The sequence below is a fragment of the Mesoplodon mirus genome (assembly GCF_964341445.2).
Source record: "Mesoplodon mirus genome assembly, chromosome: 16".
Taxonomy (NCBI): Eukaryota; Metazoa; Chordata; class Mammalia; order Artiodactyla; family Ziphiidae; genus Mesoplodon; species Mesoplodon mirus.
Window position 1 is genome coordinate 51,096,800 of NC_138992.1, and position 13,090 is coordinate 51,109,889.

The 13,090-nt window shown below is 34.4% G+C and overlaps 1 protein-coding gene across 1 annotated transcript in view; it reads right to left on the reverse strand.

Annotated features, from left to right (window-relative positions):
- LRRCC1 (leucine rich repeat and coiled-coil centrosomal protein 1) overlaps positions 1-13,090 on the reverse strand; it is a 34,559-nt gene that overhangs the window by 16,307 nt on the left and 5,162 nt on the right. The window contains exons 4-9 of the mRNA XM_082601624.1: positions 10,068-10,235; positions 7,913-8,088; positions 7,604-7,813; positions 3,167-3,363; positions 2,753-2,891; positions 1,653-1,801 (exon numbers count right to left, since the gene is read on the reverse strand). Coding sequence (XP_082457750.1) covers positions 1,653-1,801; positions 2,753-2,891; positions 3,167-3,363; positions 7,604-7,813; positions 7,913-8,088; positions 10,068-10,235 — 1,039 coding nt within the window. The remainder of the gene's footprint in view (positions 1-1,652; positions 1,802-2,752; positions 2,892-3,166; positions 3,364-7,603; positions 7,814-7,912; positions 8,089-10,067; positions 10,236-13,090) is intronic.

The window sequence follows — 13,090 nt, forward strand, 5'->3', positions numbered from 1 at the left end:
AAATTAATGAAACTTTATCTTTTGTGAACTTTACTATTCAACAGCAAAACTACAAAACACATTTTTTCAGGCATTGTGCTAGATGTCAGCTTAAAAGCCAGCAAGATGAATAAGATACAGCCTGGTCTTCAAGGAGCTTAATATCTAGCAGAGGGGACACAGATGCATTTATAAAGAAAGCTACAGGAGAGAAGCAATATCTGAACAGATACATGGAAGTCAGCTCTGACTTCCCTGTATCTTCCCCAGACACTAAGTACTATATCCTAGTACTATACCACCTCTGTGTTACTTAGAGCCTTTTGACTAAAAACTCTTAACTAGTTTCAGTAAGAAAGGAGAATTTATTGACCCACATAACCAATTCAGAGGCTGGGGTGGCACTATTCTGAGGGACAGCTGAAACCGAGGATATGAATACCATCAGGTCTCTCTGGTTCCCTATAGGCTGGTTTCAGTTTTTCCTACGGCAGGCTTCTTTGTAACATGCCAGGGAGATGGGGAAGACTATAAACATCTCTGACAGCAGTGAGAACCAAACAGAAAAGGTTATCTTTCTCTAGTTCAACTTAGAACTGAGCTCTGGGAAAGGCTCTGGTTAGTCCAATTTGGTTCATATGCCCACTCCATGCAGCGGTCACTGTGGCCATGTGGGCTAAGGCCAGGGGCTCACCTCTTAACCAATATTATAGGCAGAGAGGCAGTTCATGACAGAACAGAAGTCAAGTGTTTGAAAAGGGGACAACGAATAGCAAAGACATAGCCTCATGAAGGAATTTCTGAGCTAGGCAGCCACTCCAATGTGTACCTACTATAATTGCCTACTATAATTGTACTACTAGGCAGCCACTCCAATGTGTACCTACTATAATTACCTACTATAATTGTACTACTAGGCAGCCACTCCAATGTGTACCTACTATAATTGTCTACTATAATTGTACTACTAGGCAGCCACTCCAATGTGTACCTACTATAATTGCCTACTATAAGTGCTCATTCAAGGAGAAGAAGAGATAAAAATTGAAAGAAGCCCCATGGAAAAAATCTTATGACCTTTAAGGAAAAGCATAACTTTCAAAATAATTGCCTATAGGAAACAGAAGAGAAAAGTTATTGTTATTTCAGAAAACCGTTTGGTATTCACACATCTTGGAATAAGACAATCCTGTATTACATAATTTACTACAGAAAAAAAAAGAGATAAAACGGGAAATGGAATAAGATGGAATAAAAACATTAGAATTAAGAAACTTGGGTTATCTGGTACTGAAGCCCATTGTTGAGAAGAATATGCAACAGAGACTGATTATGACCCAGAATGCCTAAAGAAAAAGTGTGCCAAGCCCCGTCCTTTACAGAAAAAGTCTGCCAATCCCAGCTCTACACTCTTCATGTTTTTCACTTATAATACTTTTTTTTATTGATCTGACATCTCCCAGCTTGAGGGCTCAAATTAATATCCTGAATCCTTTGTTAATGTAAAAAACTGACAAAGCCCTAAACCTTTAAATAAAATTAGTTCAAACCAAAACCACATGCATAGTTTTTTTTTATCATACTACAGCTAGTTTAAACTAAGGCATTCCAGTTCCAAGTTCAGCATTCTTTGTGCTATGAGATAACTTAAGGTTTATAGACTTTCCCCTTACCTATCTGTAGTAAGAAGAGCCAGGCTATGAATATCTTTTTTTTCATTTGCATGTTTATGCAGTTCATCAATATAATCCATAAGTTTCTTTTCAGTTTGTTCAGCTTTCCATCTCTTCTCTCTCTCTTGGTCTAGTTCCTCAACAAGTGCCTGAAAGAAAACAATATTGTTATGTGAACTTGGAAAAGTTACCTAACCTCTCACTGCCTCAATTTTCTCATTTATAATGTGGGAATAAGAGCATCTAATTCAAAGGGCTGTGGTGAGAATTAACCAAAAGAATGGAAGTAAAGCATGTAGAACAGTGTCTGGCACAAAATAGCCACTCAATAAATGTTAGCTGCTATTAATATTGTCATAATGATTTTTATTATTTTCTAAATATTAAGGCCTTTATACCTGAGAATAAGGCTACAAAACCAATAGCATGAAAGGTGTGAAATGTTTCAAAAAGTAATCATACTATTGGAAGAATAGTGCACATTACAATCCTAAGTATAACCAGTTGTTCACAGTAAAATAAGGGTAAGTTAATAAAAAAGATAAGATAAATCAATGTGTGCTAAAAATTCTTAACAACATGTGAATGATTAAGGAAAATATTGAAGAATTTAAAAATTCTTGAATGCCTCTTAATCTGGAATCCATGGGTCCAAAACTGGGTTTCAGGAGAGCCCATGAATATCCTGAAATTATATACAACATTTTATGAGTTTCTCTAAGGAGGTTTTTCTGCAAAAACCCATAGATTTCCTTAGATATTTAAAGGAGTCTGAGACTCATAAGTTAGGAACCACTGCTTTAGGAAGAATTCAAAAATTCAGACATGTTTTCTCCTCCACAAGCATACAACAAAATGATTTCACTGAAATCTGATCTTAAATAAATGTGTAATTTCCATTCCTTTAAAAATTACAAAAATAGTAACATTACACAAAATCTGGAAATCAGGAAGGGGAAAATAACCCAACCGCAACCCCCAATAAAATTACATGAAATATTTTTTTGCTCATAAAAACATGCATAGTTTTTCTGGGACTAACTTTGAATTTAAAACTAAGATTATTCATATCGAGTTTTTCTTAATCTCTTAAATCATACCCGGTAAGTGGCATTTTCTGAGCTACCGTTGTTTACTTTAATTATTTCAGTCTTCTGATTTTCTGATTCTTCTAATATATTATTGTTCACTAAAGATGATGTTTCTTTAAAGAAAGGTTGTTTTATTTTATGATTACAACTGCAAAGAAAAAAACCACAAAAAATAACTCAAAGAAATGTATAATACTTATAACTATTTTTCACAACTTAGGTAATGACAATCCAGCATAAAGAGAGACTTTTATATAAATTTATATGAAAGTACCGACTAAATTTGAGGCTGCAAGGCTGAAAAGTCAAATCTTTTGACATTAGAATAGTAAAAAAATATGACCATGAGATAGCTTTAAGAAAGAAGCCAGCAATAGTAACTTCTGTGTGCCTTATCTGAATTTCTGGAACTAAAAGAAGTACCTTATAAAAGCATTGTTGTTTTTACTGTGGTGCTTAACAGTTTGAATAGTTTTGGAATAATATGGGATTTTTGATCTTCGAGGAATTTTTCTATTGCTTTCTTTTCTGTTTCCATAGTCACTTTCAGAAGTCACATCCGTGTCTCTTTTTGGTCTGAGATCTTTCTCAGGAACATTATCTATTAAAGAATTAGAAGTCTAGAATAAAAAAAGCAAAGTTTTTAAAAAGTTCAATTCGGTATAAAAGAACATAGTTTGACATTTTCTAAAATGTTATAACTTTTTACAAGATTAAAGATTTATAAACTAGGTATGTTTGGAATTAAAGACAAGGGATTCAACTTCTGGTATGGACAAGTAAGCTCCTATGAGGTTGACGCTCTCAAGATAACAATTACAAACTGGGGAAAAATAAAAACAAAACAACAACAAACAAACACTACTTGGAATCCTGGAAAGTGAACAAAAGTAGTCTTATTCTAGAGGAGAGTTGACACCTGGAAATATGACCAGAATAGATCGTTTCTGCTTTATGGCTTTTATCCTAAGAAAACAGCACAATTGGCACTATGTAGGGAGTCTTAAAACTCTGGTGGAAAACCCACAAACTTTTGGGTCTGAAGAATCTGAGGATAGTATGGAATAGACTGCAAGAAGCCCAGCAAAGGATTAAAAAAAAGCAGCAGTTAGTCAAAGCAAGTTAAATGCTTGCTATAACAAAACTATTAACATTCTTTGGAGGCCTATAGCAGCATCTCGATTCTCCACAAAGTAACATTCACACTGTCCAGGACAAAATCCAAAATTACTCACAGTAGGAAGAACCAGAAAAATATGACCTATTCTCAAGAGAAATGACAATCAATGGAGACCTGAGAGGACCTAAATGTTCAAATAAGCAGAGAAGAACTTTACAACAGTGATCATAATTATGCTCAATGATATAAAAAGTGCTTATCATGAATGAAAAGGAAATTCAGCAGAGAAGTAAAAATTATTTTAAAAAATGGAAATTTTACAACTGGAAAATACAATGTCTAAAGTAAAAATTGACTGGCTGGACTAATACAGAATGAGGTGATAAAAGAAAGACTATGTAAACTTGAAGATAGTTCAGTGGACTTATTCAATATGAAGAATACAGAGAAAAAAAGTTGATAAAACGGACAGAGCATCAGGGGATTGTGGGACACATCAAAAGGTCTAAATGGAATTTGAAAAAAGAGGAAAGAGGGAATGGGACAGAGAAATATTTGAAGCAATGATGTCCACAAATTCTGAAATTGAGTAAAAACATAAATTTACATTGCATAATGGTAAAAGAGTCAGTTAAATAGGAAGAAAAAGTAGTCATAAATGTGTATGTGCTTAGTAAGAGAGCTTTAAAATATGACAAGCAAATGTTGAGAGAATTAAAGGAAGAAATACACAAATCCACAATCATAGTTGAAGAATCTAACATCTCACATGCAACTGATAGAACTAGACAATAAAAATCAGTAAAATTAAAACTGCTGCTTAACAAAAGACCCTTAAGGAAATGAATATGCAACCCACAGACTGGGAGAAAATATATTTGATAAAATATTAGTATTCAAGATATAAAAGGAATTCCTATAACTCAGTCATAGACTAATCACTCAATAAAAATATGGGCAACATTTTTGAACACTGCACAGAAGATTCAATAAGGACATGAAAAAGTGCTTAACATCACTGATCATTAGTGAAATGCAAATTAAAGTCACAATGAATATCAGTATACACCCACTAGAATGGCTAAAATAAAATCAATGCTAACACCAAACATTGGTGAGGATATGGAACGACTGGAACAGTCAGTTTACATTGTTGGTGGGAATAAAATGGAACAATCACCTTGGGAAAGCTCTGGCAGTTTCTTATATAACTAAACAAACACCTACCCTATAATCTAGAAATTCTAGCTCTAGCTATTTACTGAAGAGAAATGAAGACCTAAGTTCACAAAAAGACTTGTACTGTAATGTTCATAGCAGTTTTATCCACAAACCTGGAAAGAACCCAGTGGTATATCAAGGGATAATGGAAAAATAAACTGTGGTATACTCATACAACAGAATACCACGCAGCAATAAAAATAAACTACTGATACACATAATAATGGACTGATTTCAAGGTTATTCCGAGTGAAAGAGGCCTTACACAAAAGAGTATATATGCTGTATGATTCCACTTATATTAGGTTCTGGAAGGAGTATTAAATAGTCTATGGTCAAAGAAAATGAGAAAAGTGATGGCGAGGGTGGGGAGTGCAGGAGAGGAACGCCTGTGAGCAGCAGCACGAGGGAACGTTTGACAGTAACGCTTACCTTCCTAAACGTTTGGGTAACAGGCCTATGTACTGTCAATTCAGGGAATACACACATCTTTATTTTACATCAAAAGTAAAAAAAAAAAAAAAAAAAGTAAAAGTAAAGAAAACTGTAAAAATATACTGAACTATAATGATATGATACGCAGGCTTAAGTATTTAGGGGGAAGTATACTGATATGTGTGATTCACTTTAAAATGTGTCATAAAATAAGACAGTTTGATAAATGAGTAGATGGATAGACATATGATGAAATAAGTATAGTAAAAGGTTGATGGTGGAAACTAGTTGGTGGGTATACTGCTAATTCACTAAGAAATTCTCTTAAATTTGCTCTAAGTTTTAAAATGTTCATAATAAAATGGTGGGGGAAAATGAAAACTTAAAGACAAAACAGCCTTTCACAGAGAGAATTCTAAAAATCAGTGTAACAACTATAAGTCCAGTAATTAAGAAGAATAATCATCAATATATTATAGCACATTTTCACTTTATGACTTCACTTATAATTTAATTGTATATATCAACTGAAATTCAAATTGTATGTTTACTCTTTATACCAAGTAAGTTAGCAAACAAGAAGTCCTTCTAAACATTTTTTACATGCATAGCAACAAATCATCCTTTTTCCCCCAGAGAGCTAGACTCCTATTCTTAGTTATAAAGTAGGAAGAATTATCACTAACTGAATAAGAAGCATGACAGTGGAAAGAATACCAGGTTGGATATCAGGACATTTGCCTTTGAAGTTCAACTCTGCCTCACTAAAATAAAGGACTCTTAAATACACTGCGTTTCTTTTCTATATAACAAGAACAACAATATATTAATCTCTATCTACTGATTCTTGATTGAGTTATTGTGAGAATGAAATGAGGATGGCATAAGAGAAGCTGATAAGTTCACTTCAAATTTAGGTTATTAAGCTTAAATCTAAGTTCTGACATTGAGAAAGAAGAGCCAGCCATTCTAAGATGGAAGATGAAACCTGAAGAGATGAAGAGCCTAGTATCTCAGTAATATGTTATCAATGATGTCAAAGAATGCATCTGCCAGCATTCTTGTCCCAGATCTACTACAGTCTACCTCTGTGGCCCAAATTGAAATCTCTAGGGATTTTTGGCACACAGAATCCTTATAGTCTTATTCACGCACCCACCTAAGGTAGAACTCATGTTTATCAAGCATTGCTAATGTTATAGCTAAGACAATAGTTCAGGATTATTAAAAACCCATCGAACCTTAATCATTCCATAAGCATTTTCCACTACCCACCCCCATTTTGAGAAAATATTTAAATATTAAAATTCAACTACAAATTTCTAGGTCAAACTGACTTTTGACTAATAGCCTTTTGGGCCTATCCCACAGTCTTTCTCCCCCATGTCCAGGTAGGGGATAAAGGAAAAATCCATTTCATTCTGGGAGGTGTAGTGTTCAAGGAAACAACTGTCAGTATAGATCAGAGCAAGAATGCTAGAGAGAAGGTTGGAGACTCAAATAGTAGTAAATTCTAGGAATTATGGATCATCCACATAGTTCAAAGATTTCTAAAAACCAGAGACCCAGTAGCAGGGATAAAAAAGGATTAATATTTCAAGAAAGCAGAGGTTATTTGGTAAGGGTCTGCTGTAAACAGGAATTATATAAAATAACTTGCTATTTAGCTATAGATTATAGAAGTGGTTTTGACCATGAAACAACTGAAGAGAAAGTAGAAGCCAAAAATAGCTCACATATCCTCTATGTTAATAAGCACTGAATCCAAAGAGTTCTATTTACTTGAAATAAAAGGTGGGTGGGTGGAAATAATAACAAATAATTCCTTTGGTGCAGAACAACAAAGGAATTATATAATGAAGATTTGAAGGAGGACATTAAGGAAAATGAGTGAAAAATGTTTTTTTCTACCACTACTACTACAATAGAATCCTATTTTAAAGAAAGAAAAAAAACATGCACACCAATGCAATAAATATAGATTGTTTCTGGTGGGTCAGCTTGTATGCAATTTTATTGCACATTTTCTTACTATTTTTTTCTTCAACAAACACACTGCTTAGAAAAGTAGGAAAAATATTTACTTCATTGAGAAGCTGTAAAATTTGGTCATCTAATTTCTGAAGTTTCATCTCATTCTGATAATCATTTTCATTATTAACTTTCTCTGGCTCAGACGAAGGACACACAGATATAGAGGATGTCAAACCAGTATCTGCTGGTGTACTTGCAAAGTGATCCAAGGGAGCTACCTCATCGATAGGTGGTGTTACCACTGGCATACCATCAAAGATCTATGACACAGAAACAAACCAAAATCCTTTAAATTTACATTTATTTATTAATTAAAATTTGAAGATATCTTTTATATTAGAAAAAAAAACGTACTATACCTCATCTTCGCTTATATTTAGGGGAGAGTCAGAAGAAACTAAATTATCCAAAAGACCTTCAAAGCACTGTAGGCGTGATGAGCTTATTTCTGCCATATTTACTGGTTCACCAAATATGTTCTTACAATCTAGGAGTCTAAGCTGTGGCAAAGTCTGGAGCATAACTGCTCTGTACCCTTGGAAACAAATCATTCAAAATGAAAACTGAAGCATAAAAAGAAAGGTTAATTATTTCTAGAATGAAGTAAATTTATCAGCTACCAGATATATCACCTGAATGATAAAATTAGTCCTGGAATGCAGCTAATAAACGTGTAATAAAAAACTACTTAGTTCTTCTCCAGTACATAATCATTAAATACAAAACAAACAAAACACTACCCCCCAATCCCTCCCAAACAACCCTCCTGATGAAAGTCAGAAAGTTAAAAAATCATCATTTCTGGATCTATCTTTCATAAAATTGCTGTAAAGCTATAAATGCATGAAACCAGTAGCAATTCATTCCAGACAGAAAACCAAACATATCTCTTGTTTATCTGTAATATGATTAGTATAGATGTAAATCAGGATGATGAGAATAACAATCAGAGAAGCAAGAATTTTGCTAGTGAGGCCATAAGCATTAACAAACTTAAACATTCCTACTTTCTCCTCTTAAATTCCATATAACTAGGATTAAAACAGACAATCTATCAAGTATTTAAGAATATGTTTATTTTCCCTAATTACATATGAGAAGTCTGGCAAATTAACATTAATTTGGTGTTTAGGCTAATAGAAACACTTCAATTTTGATAAATTTTAAAACCAAGTAAAATAAAGTGGTTGGAAGAACTATAAAAGAAAGAAGTCTGGAAAATTCACGTTAGAAATTTTGAGGAAAGAAAAGTAATTTCAGTAATAATTCTGGGGAGAGGGCAACTGTGTTCAGAGAAATACCTCATCTAGGAAAGAAAATGAAAAACAAAGGTTCAAACTATAGGAACTAGAGGTTCTTGAGACGAGATTATTAGGCAAAAAATCCACCTCGTGGGTCAGTAAATTAAAGTTGTCTTAGGAATAAGATTTTTTTTCCAAGAAAAGCGTTTCCCCCCAAAATGGAAATCTGCTCTGATTTTTAGGGAGACTCTATCATAATACGGGCTTAGGAAAATAGTTGATCTCAAATCTAATATATTCTTTTGCAAAGTAAAATTATCGAAATAGGTTTCCATTCTGGGAAAAGCCTTCTCATAGCTGCATATTAATGAGAACACAGCCTCTGCAGCCAACTTCTACCCAAACACATCTTTAGAATGTATATTCATATTCTACGTTTGTATCTTATTGTTGGGTTAAGCAATTTGAGATAAGTGAGTTCTAGAAATGGCAGCCTGGTCTGCTTTAATTTTGCCAACCTCAATGATTTTGAATTAGATCAGATGGCATTTCAGCAGCATCTTCTATATATCTTGTATCTTAATAAGTTTAAGCTTATATTAAGTTTAAGCTTTCTTCTTAAAAAAGTCATTTACTTGTTAATAATTTAACATATTCACATGGTGTAAAATTCAAAAGGTATTCAGTAAAAAGTTTTCCTAACATTTCCTGATTCCCAGATGCCCTTTTCTCATTTCCTGATCCCTACCTACCTAATACTGAAGTTAGCCACTATTATCAGATTTTTGTATAACCTTCTTGGTATTTTATATATATATACTCAGCAAACACACACACACACACGTGTTATCCTTTGCACACAAATGGGAGCGCATTATACACAATGTTTCGCAACTTGCTTTTCTTTCTCTTAACAGTAGTGTATCTTGGAGATAACTGCTTATCAGTAGCTAAAGAGATTCTATATTCTTTTTTATGGCTGCTTAGTATTACACTATAAGAATATATCATAAGCACAATTTAATTTTGAGGCATTCACTTATCAAATATAAAACTGTCTAAAGAGAATTACTTATCTCTTCAGCTTGTGTTCCTCTTTTAACAGCAATTTAGTTTGTCTTAATAATTTATTTGCAATTATACTTTTCCAAATGCATAATAAAAAGTTGCAAAGCTTAAGACAAATTCAAGGAGGTCATAAATACAAGTTGCAGGAAATAAAGGAGCTCTGAAAATCAACTGTTACAAAAAGTATTAAATTAATCGATCATACCTGGTAAATGACAGACAGGATTATCTTCTCCATTTTTCTCCAAAATAAGATTACTCAAGAAGTGCAATCCTACCGTACACTGAAGTAGGTGATGGATACTATCTATACAATTACTATGTAGGTCAATATATCTAAGTTTATGTTTAATTCCATGAAGGGGCATCAAACCTGCAACAGGAAAAAAAATTTTTTGATGTCACAACAGTAATTTTTCTAACAGCTAACTAAAAATAATTTTTATATAGGTTGTATTTCAAGAGGCAAAGGAGTAGCATTAATAAGACCCTTCTGTAAACAGCTATATCTAATGAACAGGGTATCAGCAAAGTCAATTGTTGTTTTGAAGAAACAAAGGTTTGGCATCTCTGAGGCCTTAGCCCAGGGGAACCTGGGCTGTTTAAACAAAACAAATGGGCCTCCCCAGGCCCATGTACTTTTATGAGAATAAGAATAAAGCAATGGCTTCAGGCTCTCAATCAACACATTATTTTTAATTAGGAGGCATAAGCTAACACTCCAATTTCATTGGTTTGGGCATAAAATAAATATAAATAGCACCCATTTGATTTAGCTCCCTGGTAACATTTCTTGCATGAGATTATCTAGAGCATGGTAATGTTAGAAACTAGGTTTGTAGCAGAGGCTACTGGTTCCTGGCACAACTCCCTGGCCAGCCTGACTTCAGCTGCAGCTGTGGTGGACAGGGGCCATGCCTCAGAATTTTCTTCAAAATGGAGCTTGTTGAGCAAGAGTTTAGCTCAGAAGTGTGAAGGAGTTAACACCTCCAGGAACCCCTCAACAAAAGGAGAATCGTCCATGGCTGAATGCCCTAGCCTTCCTTCTTCTGGAAGGACCATTCTGAGATACACTCTACACTGTTCCGATGAAGGTCTTATTTTTCAATTTTGCCTAGTTTAGTACTCTCCATGTATAAATTCAACTTTACTCACCTCCCCGCCCCCCTTCAATTTCTTCAACCTGACTGGAATACTCTTCTCTCCTCAATGATCTTTATCATATCTGGCTAACTTCTACTCATCTTTTTTACAGGGTTGCCTCTTATTTTCTTCATAGTCCTCATCACTAACTTCTGTTCATCTGTCACACCCTCAGAAAAATCTTTGACCACTCACTACAGGATCAGATTTCCTATCAAGCATTCTTATGAGTACTCAGCATTTCTTCTTAATTTACCATCACATTTCTAAGTTCCTGTTCCATGTTACTGGTTCTTTCTTTTATGTTGTAACTTCATGTCCCTTTTATGTTTTGATTTTAAAGTGCCCCAGGGCGCATTCCTGGTCGCCCCCTTCCCTATTCATACACTCTCCAGAATCTCCTATAGTGTCACGGCAACAATCAACACTGATGTGCCAAATCTACAATACCAACCCTGATGCCCTATCCCCAAACCGCAGGTCATACACATACACACACATATATCTAATAGGGTTCTCGAATTTAAGATAGGATCCTTCATTCTTATCCCTTCATCTCTAAACCTGTTCCTCCTCCAACCTTCCCCATGTCAGGAAATAGTACCATCATCCACCTGTTACTACAAAGAAAACTCTTAATTATCTTTGATTCCTTTTCCCTTCATCTCCTCATCTCAATCCATCAGCAAGTTCTATGAACTCCACATGCAAAACATAATGTATTTACTCCTCTACATTGTTTCCATCTTAGTCCAAGTCTCCATCTTCTCTCATCCAGACCACTGGCATAGCTTCTTGTCATCTGACTTTCACCCCTGTCCTACTGAAGTCCATTCTTCACCCACTCAGCAGCCAAAGTGATCCTTTAAACAGATGTATTGAGTCACTTACTTGTTTAAAGCCTTCCAATGGTTTCCTATTGTACTTAGAATAATATGCAAACTTTTTACCCTGCTTATGAAGCTGTATGTGATCTGACTTTTGCCTGTTTTGTTATCTCCTTTTTAAGCACATTAATCACTCATTTGCTATGCTCTAGCCACAGTAGCCTTCTTTCTGCCTTTATCATGGCAAGTTTGATCACACCTTAGTGTTTCTGCATGCTCTTAATCGTATGAACTGTCATTATTTACTTACTGAAGTGTTTCTGAACATATAAAATATTATCATTCTAAGAATTATCTATTAGAACTTATAGTTTTGCAGAAAATATATACAGTAGAGTTTGATGTGTTTTAACAAACATATACGGTTATGTAACCCCTACAACCGAGACAGTAATACGTACCTCTTAGGGTTATTTCAAGAGTTAGAGGAAATGTGAAAATGAAAAAATAATCTGACTTTATAAAGCAAGACACATTTTCTGTTTTATTATTATTGATGATCAGCCCATCTTTTATGAAATGAAGAGGATTTATGCCGTCCTTGAAAAAAGTATGAGCTAGAGAAGAGGGAGGACAGTTATCTAGGAAAAGAGGAAGAGAGGAAGAAAAAGTAGAGGGGGAAATAAGCAATAGGCATAAGAAAGACAAAGACCTGGGAAGGAGGGCAATAAAAACCACAGGCAGGTGCTCACTTCGGCAGCACATATATACTAAAATTGGAATAATATAGAGAAGATTAGCATGGCCCCTGCCCAAGGATGATACGCAAATTCATGAAGTGTTCCATATATTTTAAATTGGGAGATTGGGATTGACATATACACACTACTGTATATAAAAGAGATAACTAATAAGGACCTACTGTATACCACAAGGAACTCTACTCAATACTCTGTAATGACCTATGTGGGAAAAGAATCTCAACAAGAGTGGATATATGTATATGTATAACTGATTCACTTTGCTGTACAGCAGAAACTAACACAACACTGTAAATCAACTATACTCCAATAAAAATTAATTAAAAAAAACAAAAACAAAAACAAAAACATATATGGTTATGTAACCCCTACAATGGAGACACAGAACATTTTCATCACCCAAATCACTGTGTCCCTATGTAAATCAATCTTCTCTCCTCATCTTCAACCCCTGGTAACTAATGATCTCTTTTCTGCCCCTGTATCTTTGGCTTTGT